Raw genomic sequence first — 11,993 nt, forward strand, 5'->3', positions numbered from 1 at the left:
TCCTGAAAACTGTTGACTTTTGGACATTTGTTTCTTGCACTCTCGGTATTGAACCTACACCTCCCATTATATTTCGGAAAATTCTCATCCGAATACAAATTTACATTCTGAAATGAATATTATAGAATGCAATGGGAAGTGCATGATTCAAATAAGAAAATGCATGAGTAAGGGTCAAAAGCCTATAGGCTTTATGAAATGATTCTGAAGAAAATAGTGGTTAGCAAGGATGTTATATATGAGACGAAGAAAACTTAGAACAAAAGTGTCGCAGTATGCAGGCTGTCAACAAATGAAGGCGAAAAAATGGGAGATCAAATGGCAGTGAGTAGGTGGAGGGAAGAGGGGAAAATCTGGCTATTCGGTGGAGAGAAAAAATGTTGGGAGACATGGAAATAGACAAACCAAAAATTGATTTGACCCTGGAGATTAATAAATAATTATTTAACCCTTAAACTATAATATTTAGACTGATCTTTTTAGTGTTTGAAAAATAGAAATTTTATAATGTCATAAATGTTGAGCTGAATTGGTTTCTGCATTAGTATTAATTTCATCTAGGCATCTATTTGTCATAGATATAATCTCATATCACATTACGAAGTGACAAATCCTATAAATAAATACACTGACAAAATATTACATCCTAGTTTTACAACATTATATCTATATACAACTTAATAAAATTCAAATGAATTGATAAACTATTTAGCAATTATGCTTTGTCAATTTAACCTTTTTAATGTATTATCTTTTTTATGAGTATAGTTTTCTTTTAACCAACACCCCTGACAGCAATGATAGTACCTTGCTGTTTTGGTAGACATATAACCATCTTATAATCTTATTATAAACTGGTTAGACATCACTTGCTAGCAGCATCAATTGTCAAACAGCAAAGCAACATTCTAAAGTGGTTAAGGTGTTATTACAGGATTTTCTAAAGTGGATCACTACACATTTAATTTGCTATGATGGGAATTGTAATCTGACACATAGAAGAATTTCAGAAAAGGTGGAAAGAGTCCTAGAGAGAATCATAATTCATTGTCTACCGCTGAAAACTCAGGCTCTGTGAATCGAATATCTTCCATGTTTGTTTTAAGTTCCTGTACATGTACTCTCATCCATTCAATGTCTGTCATTCCTCCATTATTCTCAATCTCAAATGAAATCTACAAAGGGAGTCTAGTTCAGTTCAGTTAACTGAACAGTGTGGGTGAATTGTCGTAAACTCCTGGTACATGTCTTTTATTTCTAATGATAAAAAAAAAACAGAAATCTCAACACCATGCAATTCGTTCTCAATATGCAATCTTGCAAATTTATCACCACCAAATTCGAGCAGAAGATCGATTTGTTGTGTCAGCTGAATAATTTGTTGTAACAAATAGAGTAATCTCTAGGACATGTAGTATGGCACTAAAGATCGAGGCCAGCTTACAGTTAAGGAACCTAACAAAGCCTCCAACAAACCAGAAACGTAGAGACGGACCCTGTTATTGCAATTCAACAAACTTGGGATAGCTGATCCTAGAAATTATAAACACGACGATAAATTTGTCTTTTTATTTTTAAATTTGCTGAAAGAATATGAGAAAAGATTCAAAAACATAGATAAGATACCTGATTCAGAAACATTTCCTTAGATCGGGAAGTCAAGGATGTGCAATTGATAGCATAATGATATTTTATATTTGATGGCACAAGTTTTCTTGCATTCATTCAAAAAAAAGTTTTTTTTGACCGGAAACATGCCCTTATGATTCTAAGATGTAAAATAAGTTTTTTTAAATATTAGAAAACAAAAGAAAAGAAAATTATTAACAAGCAAATAAAAAAATCGAGTATATATTAGGATTAAAATAGAGAGCAGGTGGAGGGAAGTAACATGGAAGAAGCGCGGGAACATAGGAGGAACTTGCATAATGCATACCTAATCATAAAATATTAATTGATTTTAACCTTTTAACTTTGTAAAATATTAGTTTATGGAAGTTGCATACACAGGTTCTACTTTTTTCTCTTTTTTTAATTCATACTATTTTATAATCAAATCAATTGACAATTCTTGAGTGGGTGGAACAATCGTTCAACTTCTTCGCTTTGAGGAAGTAGCATTTCGCAGGGAACGTTTAGCTTAATATGGGAAGTGTAAGTGTAACTTCACCCAATAATAGACAAATTACTTAATAACAATAGATATATTAATTTAATAAGCTAATGGCCTACCGATGTTGAAGCATTTTATGTTTTCAGTTTTATAGTTTTGTTTTTTATTCTGTTAATGAATCTCTTAATTAGTTGACAGAATAATGTGTTAATGGGCATTAGTGGTCGAAGTATTCCTCAACTGCTCACCATGTTAGGAAGTGTAAAATGTGGAGCTAGCGTTGTACTATTGTTTCAGTTTTCTTTGTATAGACTTGTATAAAATTCAATGTTTGTTAAAAAAAAAAGTGTGCCTGAATCTCCTAGAAGCTAGAAATAAAGCGTGTTTAACTTGTGTTTTTAACATAAGTGACCTATGCTTTTAACAAAGTGGTTAAAAACAGTAAATTTCTTACGAGACAGAGAAAGAGACAGTAAAACAACATCTTTTGGTTCTGTTTGGATAAATTTGCATATAAGTACTTATACAAAAGAAAATATAAAGATAAAATAAATTGAGTTTCTCGCATGAATTAAAAAAGTATGCTACTACAAGACTAAAGATGCAAGAAATAAATTAAGAGGATGAACATGCATTGAAAGTTACTGATGTAGAAACTAGAAAGGATTGATGAATTGAAAAAAACGTGGAAGTTTCAAAGGAAGGAAACCAAACAAAGGCAAGCAACCCTTCAACAAGTGCATGTCTGAAACTACCTTCCCCAGAAGAAGAAAAAAACCACTTCAAATGAACCTTTGGTGTAAAAGCTAGAACACTGTGCTACTTATAACTTAGAAAATGACGTCCATGATCAGAAATCAAACAGGCTATAAGCTCATGTGGAATGCTACAAGTGTCACAAATAAATAAGAAAGGTGTAAGCAAAGATAGATAAGGAGGAGTGGTTAATTTAACTTCAATTATGCTTGGCCAATTTAACCTTTTGTATATATAATTTTTGTGAGTAGTTTTCTCATAACCAACACCCCTGACTGCAAGATAGCAGTACCTTGCATCCTCTTTATTTTGTGGACACACTCTTTATTATAAATTGTATAGACACCAGTACACCACTTGTTAATTAGCAGCATCAATCAGAAAACGGAAAAACAATATTTTACAGTGAATTACTACACAATTTAGTGACAAAGATGTTATTACATGATTTTCATGGTAAATGGGTTCATACGATACAAACATTCAAATTGATCAATTCAATGTTTAAAGCCTCCAGTACCATGCATTTATCTAACACCAATGGAGAAAATTAGACAGAAATAGAGGAACTGACAGAACTCTCAAGTTGAGATTTGGCTTGGTGTAAGTAGATCGGATCGCTATGCAGTATGTACAGCCGGCAGCAAATGTAAAAATTCAGAAAAGGAGAAAAGAGAGTCCAACAGAAAGAATCAAAATGTACTACTACACATAGATACTTACCTCACATCATGGTTTTAAATTGTGGTCGCAGTCACGTGGCAATCTGTGACATTAGGAGAAATTGCTGATATATGTGGTCCATGCATGCATGCAGCTGCAATTGCGGTCGCAGTGCATTTGCAGAGAGCCTTAAAAGATATTGAGTCCAAAATTTTGGTGGCGAACCCTTTTTTGGAACCTGTTCTAGGGCCAAAACATATTTTAAATTGTCAGTACTATAGCGAATCCAGAATCCATTGCATCGCACATTAAACATGGGTGCTGTAAATTGAATATCTGCCAAAGTTTGTTATATGTTCCTGTCCGATCCATTCAATGTCTGTTATTCCTCCATCATTTTCAAACTGTATCATTCGGTCCCAATGTATATAATTTCAAATTTTTATTGTCACCAAATTCAAGCAGCAGACCGGACAGAATTGTATGATTTGTCTGAATTGAATAATTTGTGGCAGTAAATACACGATTCGCTGGGACATCTAATATGACAGTTAAGATCGGGTCCAACTCACACTTAAGCAGCCTACCAACAACACATAGAATAATTGATGGGAACTTGTTACGAAACCAGAAACCCTAGGATGGACCCTTGCTAGTGTGATTCAATCAACTTGGGATAGCTGATCCTGGGAATATGAAATTTGTACCCTCAGTCTCATGTAGTGTCTGCCAATCACATTTAATTAAAAAAATGTGAGTTAAGCATCCTTGGTAAGTCATGACTTATGAAAATTAAATGAACTAATAAAGAGAACAAATTAAATAATCTTGTCTAAAAATTCATTTTTTTTTTACTTTTAGATAAGTCAAGTACAATATAAAATATTAAAAAATAATGTCTCTTGCCTTTTAGTGAGACTTGTTACATTAGAAAATTCATAGAAAGTTAGTTTTTAAAAAATATATACCATTAGTTTAGATCTTTTGTTAAGTTACTTATATTTCAATTTATTAGTTTCTTTGAGTGAGTGTTTTCAATGTTCTAATATTTTATATTTTAGACATTAATTATATCATATTATCCGTATCAGAATGTTTTATGATCATAACAATATATTTTTCACTTTATTTTTAGTTTTACGAAAAAATGTGAGAAATGATTCAAATCATACATGAGATATATAATGATTCAGTAACATCTTAAACTCAGAAGTCAAAGTTTTGCAGTTGATAGCAGGAAGAAATTTTATGTTTGGTGGTAGGTCTCTGATTTCTTAAAGCTCCTTGCATTCATTAACCCTATGTTTGGAATGAAGAGAATGAAGGAAGAAGAGTGGAAAGAAAAACAAATTGAATTGGAAGGAAAGTGAAATGAAAGAAAATTTTAAATTTTTGTTTTCATAAATTAACTTTTCTTTCTTTTTTTCTTTTCAATTTCTCTTGATCCAAACAAAAAATATATATTATTATTTGTGTTTTTTTTGTCTTTAATTTGTTTCCTTCCTATCAAATATACCACAAGAAAGTCTTTCCAAAGAGAGACAAGCACTGATGGATGATGGAAAAATTGTGATATTGCTGTAATTAAGGGATAAATATGTCACGTAGAAGTGTAGCAAGATATTTATCTGTCAGAAAACAATAGCTAAAACTAGCCTCCCTAACAACTTGAAGACATAGTTTCTTGACCTTGAGCTTCCCCATTCTGTACTTGTGCAAGCCGCATACAATAGTTAGCTTCCAAGTAACCAAGGTTTGGCAGCATAAAAACACTACTCAGTAGTTCAAATAGCCCATTGCACCTATATTCACAGTAAGGATTGTGAGCCAACAAGATTTCCAAATTGAAAAGGGCAAGCCACTATAAACCAAATCAAGGTATCTTAACTTTTCCATCTTCCCTAAAATTTCTGGAAAACTCACGAGGCTTCTGCAATTCCTAAGGTACATGGTTTTAAGAGAAGTTAAGTTCATGCCACGAGGAAGAACACTAAGACTAGTACAATAATTAAGATTCAAATTCAAACATTCAAGTTTGTCAAGGAATCCAACAGAATCATGAACTTCAACTAAATTTTTGCAGTTATCAAGATGCTAGTTCTTCAAATTTGGTGCTCCAGACAAGTCAGGCACTTCTTTTAGTAATTCACAACCACTTAACTTCATTTCCATCGAAGACTTCTTGAAATTCTGCAAAATGCAAAAGATGTATGACTTGGTAACTAATTTAAGAAGTTTCAAATGGACTTATTCAAGACCAAATAAACATCAAGATAGGTGGTTAGCTACTGTAATACCATCATGATCAGTGGATTCTTGAATGTAAAGAATCTTATAGAGAAGTCCAATATGACATGCTTTTTAGAATCAAAATGAGCAGGCAGCGATGACTCAAGATATCCACACCATTTTAGGACTCTAAAACTTTCTGGGAGAGGACTAGGTGCTCTAGAAAAGAGAACATTTATTACAATGAGTATTTTAAGATTTTTTATTTGGAAAAAATTTAAATTCCACATCGGTCGGTTAAAGATAAAGTCATTTAAGAGTATATAAGTGAGGGATAACCTTTATTCCTTGAATTGTTTTTAGAATTGAATTAAAAATCTTATCTTATTGTGTTCAGAGCCCCTTTGAGCGTGATTCACACTATTTCACTTTCATCTATTAAATAATAAATTACTAATATTATTATTACCTTTAATATTAGCATCAATTCTTACATGATTCACACTATTTCACTTTCATCTATTAAATAATAAATTATTAATATTATTATTACCTTTAATATTAGCATCAATTCATGCACAGATATTATAAAACAACACTTTTAATAGTTTTAACTAAAAATAAATTTTATCAACATTTCTATTGAATAATATGATATTATGGTAATAAACATATATATAAAATAATCATTTAGATATTTAAAAATATGAAACTTAATAGAAATGATATAATATATCATCAATTATTTTTTAGTTATATGACATTGAAGCTTGAAAATGAGTTGGATCCGTTGAGTCGATCCCTTGGTTAGACTAGACCCAAAAAACAGGTGGCCTAAAAGTTATTGACCTGGATCAATGGACCCAACGAGCTAAGTCAATCTCAAAAGTAATAAGTACAGATTTAGTTGAATCTATTCTGATCCAATATTTTTTTCAAATTTATATAAATTTAGACAAAAATAAAATAAAATGATCCACTTTGGTTGTCGTGATGAGTTACTGGGTCAGATCAAGCCACAAACAATATAGTCCATAAAGAATTTAGGCTCAGTCACTTTTTCTCGCTTGGTCCAATCAGCTTAATCATGTCAGGTAGCTTGCTATTGATGATTTATAAGAAAATGTGATATATTTAAAGTTATAATGACTTCAAATTTAATAGTTGAATTAATATTTTTTGGAAAGGATTGAATTAAATCTATGTAACTCCTACCAATTATTACATTATGAGTAACTTTGTAAAAGATATGAATTCTATCAACATCACTGTTGAATTATAATTTTATATTAACTTAATTATTTGTGTCAATTTTAATCAAAATTAATCATTTGAGTTTTAAGTTGACTAAATTGTCTAACCAATGAACAAAAGATATTGTTATTGGCATCCCTTGTATCTCTCAGTTTACAATCCTACTTGAAAAAAAAAACATAAATTATGAATACTAGGTACTCCTTTGATCTTAAACATAAGAAGAAAAGAAACATTTTTCTTGGTCTCAAACATAAGAAAATTTCAACTAACTATACCTCATTTAATGCTACTATTTCTAATATATCCTTCATTTAATTAAAATTTTAGTCCAATGATTCTTTTTTATTTTTAACACCAAAATTTAATGAAGGGTAAGTTAAAAAAAATAGTTTTAAATTAAGATTGGTGAAATTAAATGTGATTAAACTAACTTTCTTAATTAGCATGAATCAATTTTTTTTAGAAAAATGCTAACCTATATCCTTGAGACATTGGTTAAGAAACAAAAAAAAAAAAATCATACGATAGCCTACAAAAATTATGAACAACACAATTTTGTGTGTCCTAGATTTTTTTTTTCTTCTTTTAGTTTCTCAACTAATGCCCTAAAAAAAACCCTTTTTCTTATATTTGAGAGTAGAGGGCATATCATAACCCCTCCCCTCGCATCATCCCCTTACTATTTTTAAAAAAAATAAAACCCCCACCCATAAGATGCACCTATTTCAAAAAATAAAAAAAAAACCTCTCATTTCATATATACTTAACTAATACTTATCTTTCTTTTATCTTTTTCTTCCTATCAAATTTATAACCTATAAAACCTATATTTCTTATTATTTTATTATCTCTGTTATTAGGTGCCTAATAACATATTGATTGTCTAAGTAGTAATTAATTTTCCAATGAAAAAGGCCAAGCGCGGCAACATAAAGAGACACAACATGTTACACATTTTATAATCGGATCAAACTCAGCTTAATTCACCAATTATTAGTTAATGACAACCTTTAAATGGCTTCACTGGAGTATAGTAGTTATCACTAGCCGTATATATATATATATATATATATATATATATATATAATAAAACAAAAGTTGCCGTTCCATTGAACCAAGGCCCAATATTGATAGGCTAGGTGACACCGCCACTAAGCACAGACACACCAAATTAAAGATTACCATTTTATGACAATTACTCACCGAACCATGCTGCTTGCCTTCTAAGCACAGACTCCCGACATAGTTATATGGCAATTAAATAATCTTAAAGCATCACTGATAAACACCAGAATAGATAACTGTCATTTTCAATGCGAGTTATAGTTCCAAAATAGATCTTCCTTGTTCCTTTGTGTACCTAAAATTGCAAATAATATATTCGAGAAACAAAAGAAAAGGCAACTACAAAGGTAATTTGGAAAAATTAAACAGCAAAGCTAAAGTTAACTGACTCCATTGCAAGTTAAACAGAAAAGATTATTTATCATCTTTTTTATCTGTCTTTTAACATTTTTTTTATAAGATAGTATGGAGTTTCTTATGTTATCTTTTTCATTTCTGCTTCAAAATAACTTCATATGCATAAATTAATTAAAAATTAGGTGAAAAATAAGAATGTAATTGACAAAAAAATAATTAATGTTATCTTAAATTTAAAAAACATATAAACAACAATATTATTTTTCAAAATCTGAAAATAAAAAAAATAACCAAGGGTTGATCTAAAAAAAAGGAGTAAAAGAAATTGACAATTAATGAAAATCACGTGTTATCGAAAATGTAGAGTATTCATACCACACGAATTATACTACTCATTTCAAATCAAAATTATTGGTGTTTAAGATTAATGCGCAATGGCCTAAAAAAAATAATGCGCAAAGTTTACGAAGTTCTCATAATTTAGCCTAAATTATCGTCATTTAATGTCTATGATGAAATAATTATGAAGTATATCATAATTATCTAAATCATGTTAAATAGGGATATACGTAGAAAAAATAATTAAAGCTTAAAATCTGTGACACATCAATAGTTTTTAAAAAAAAACTAAAACATCAATAATTTTGATGCAAAGGAAGTAATGAGCAATTTTCAAAATTAAATTAATTATCCCTAATTAATCCCAATGCCCTTGCAATTAATGGATTTTCTCCTCCCCTGAAAGAAAACACTAGCTTAGGACCACATTCGTTTGGATGAATCCTGGGTATCCTCACCTGAGAGCTGAATTAATTATACGAAATACTAAAATCTATATAAAGGATTTCCTTTCATTCTACATATAATAAATTTAAGAATCAAATTCTTTAAGCAGAAATAATGTTATATTTATCAATTATCACACCATATTGGTACCTAACATCACTTATCCCTATTAGAAATCCAACCAAGTATGGACAAGTCACAAGAAAAATTGATAAGAACGTAAAGATGAAATTTTAGAGTTTAGCATCATGCATTGCTATGCACAAAACCCATGAAATGCATTATCTCCAACCGGATAATTCCGTGATAGCCCATAGATTGCATTCCAAGATTGACGAAACTAGTGTTTCGGACAAACAAAGTATGGGCATTTTTACTACCAAAAGTAAATGAATATCTTAAATACACAAAACTACTTAAATTGCACCTGTCCTTATCAAGAGATAAACGTGACAGCAATAAGAGCCATCATCAGAAGAGGGTGAAACATTTATGAAATGACATTAATTAATTTCAGAGGTTATCAACAAAAACAAACTGTCATAGCATATGGAATTAACAGTAACAACTAAAAAAAAAAACAACAAAAGATTCCTCTTCAGCCTAAGCTGAAATATTAACCCCAAAATAAAAAAATTATCGAAATATTAATAAACAAAAACTATCACAAACTAGTATCCAATTTTTGAATTTTCTACTTGCTCCATTCCCAATTCTAAGTTTCTCAACGGATCAAGATTAGGACAATTAACGATGATCCATAATCAGAAACATGAAAATAGACAAAAAAAAAAAAAAAACTACCTTAATTAACTTCAGTGAGTGTCATCGTTGGTGCTGTTTGTGTTGTAAGGATGATTATTATTATTATTACTATGAGTACCAGTGCCATTGATTTTTTCACCTGGTTCCAACGATTTGTTCCTGGCAGAAGTGTTCTTGTTGTTGTGCATCCACACCTTGAAGACCCCTCTTGAAACGCCAATCTCGTTGCAGAAATCTTGCACCAATCCTTCTTCTGCTTTCTGCATTCTCCAACCCAATTTCTCGGCGAAATTGTACATTTTTTGTTTCTGTTCATGGCTGAACTTGGTCCTATGCCTCTTCTTTCCACTCGTGTTTCCTTGGGTGGAGTGGGAAGAAGAGTTAAAATTAAAACTCATGTGATGATGGTGATTTTCATTTCCAAGGCCCAAAAGCCCGTGGGCCGGTATTGGACCTTGGAAATGGTGGGAGGAAGGTGGGAAATGATGCGAGATTGGCGGGGGGCTCGGGCTTGGGCTCGACATCGGGCTTGGAGTTGGGCTCAGGCCCGGCCCGTGACGAGACAGCGGCGGAGAGTGGTAGAAGCTTATGAAATTGGGCCTGGAGTTGGAGCGGTGATGATTTTCCTGTGTGTCGCGGCGGCGGTGGAAGTTACGGTGGCATCCGCACGCGGCGCACGTTAGCGAGCGCGGTTCATTGGGGTTGGATGAAGAAGAGGGCATGAATTCACCGCACCCATCAAGCGCGTGACCACCTATGCTGGCTGCATGGTTTTTGAGGCACTCTTTGTAGAAAACCGTCGTGGAGGGTGGCTGTTGCGGCGGTGACACGGTGGTTGGGTGGTGGTGGTGGTGCTTGAGGGAACCGTTTGTGGTGGTGTTGGGTTGTGGAGGGGTTTGAGAATTTGTGTCCTTGGTTAGGTCCATGTATGTGAGTTTGTGTAAAGAAGTGATTGATATAACAGGGAAAAAAATAAAGAGAAAAGGGGTTATAGTTTTGACATGTTTTTTAAAGTGTTCTTTAAGGGTTGAATTGTGTTATGAGAATAAAAAAAAAACGAATCTAAAGTTGAAGACTTTGAAAGGGGTGGCGATGATGGAGGTGGAACATTATGGTGGTGATGATGATGGTTTTGTAATGTGAAGTCATGACAAAATCTGAGGTTTAAATGGGGTTGTGGGGAAATTCAAAAAGGTCCAAAAATCTTTAATAATAATGAATTGAGATGAGAACGCAAACACGAAGTCAAGTTAAGGCATCATGGAAAAATCTACTTAATTTGTTTTCTGAAATTATGGTAGTAGTAATTAAAATTGAAACTTCATGTTTAGTTTCCATTATTTATTTATTTTTTAAAAAAGCATCACATGAACTAGTAGTTGGGGGCAATAAATTTGTTTGATCCGTGTTGAAGGGACAGAGTTTGGTCTGAGTCTTGGAAGGGTACGTGGCAGTTTATAGGAAATGTGTTTACTTATTGCATCAAACCAAACCAAATAACATTTGAGTCCCTGCACTGCAAAATACTACCAAATACCATTGCTTTCTTTTCTTTCCCCATCCTTCCACCACAAATGTTTCATTTCATTCTTCGTGTCACCCAAAAATCCTTTTCTTCAATTGCTTCAAGGGGTTCAAATGGTAGAATATCTTCTTTTTTTTTTTATAGTAGAGTATTTATCTTTTGAATTTTGTTAGGGATATGGATAAAGCGGTCAATGTGAGTTACTCCTACTTTGTCAACCAGTTTGTCTCGTGGGAGGATTAGATAGTTAAAATGTTGACCAGATTTGTGTAATTTTTAAATCCATAAAAATCAAAGACTCACGCACTCGTTTTAATCAACATGAATTTATGTAATATTTAGTGGGATTAACATTTTTTTACTTAACAAAATCATAAAAATACTCTCGTCTTGGCATCTTATCCACGACTAAAAAGTAGCACGATTGAAAAGTAAACAAACAATTTGAGACAAAAAATGCCATTCTATCGTACATGC

General features: G+C 32.1%; 1 protein-coding gene across 1 annotated transcript; it reads right to left on the reverse strand.

Annotated features, from left to right (window-relative positions):
- Positions 1 to 9,715: 9,715 nt before the first annotated feature.
- LOC100785050 (zinc-finger homeodomain protein 11) lies at positions 9,716 to 11,160 on the reverse strand. Its single transcript, XM_003520030.5, has one exon. The coding sequence runs from the start codon at positions 10,915 to 10,917 to the stop codon at positions 10,042 to 10,044; it is 876 nt and encodes a 291-aa protein (XP_003520078.1). The 5' UTR covers positions 10,918 to 11,160; the 3' UTR covers positions 9,716 to 10,041.
- Between the last annotated feature and the right edge of the window lie 833 nt (positions 11,161 to 11,993).

The sequence above is a fragment of the Glycine max genome, chromosome 2, assembly GCF_000004515.6.
Source record: "Glycine max cultivar Williams 82 chromosome 2, Glycine_max_v4.0, whole genome shotgun sequence".
In the NCBI taxonomy this organism is placed as follows: domain Eukaryota; kingdom Viridiplantae; phylum Streptophyta; class Magnoliopsida; order Fabales; family Fabaceae; genus Glycine; species Glycine max.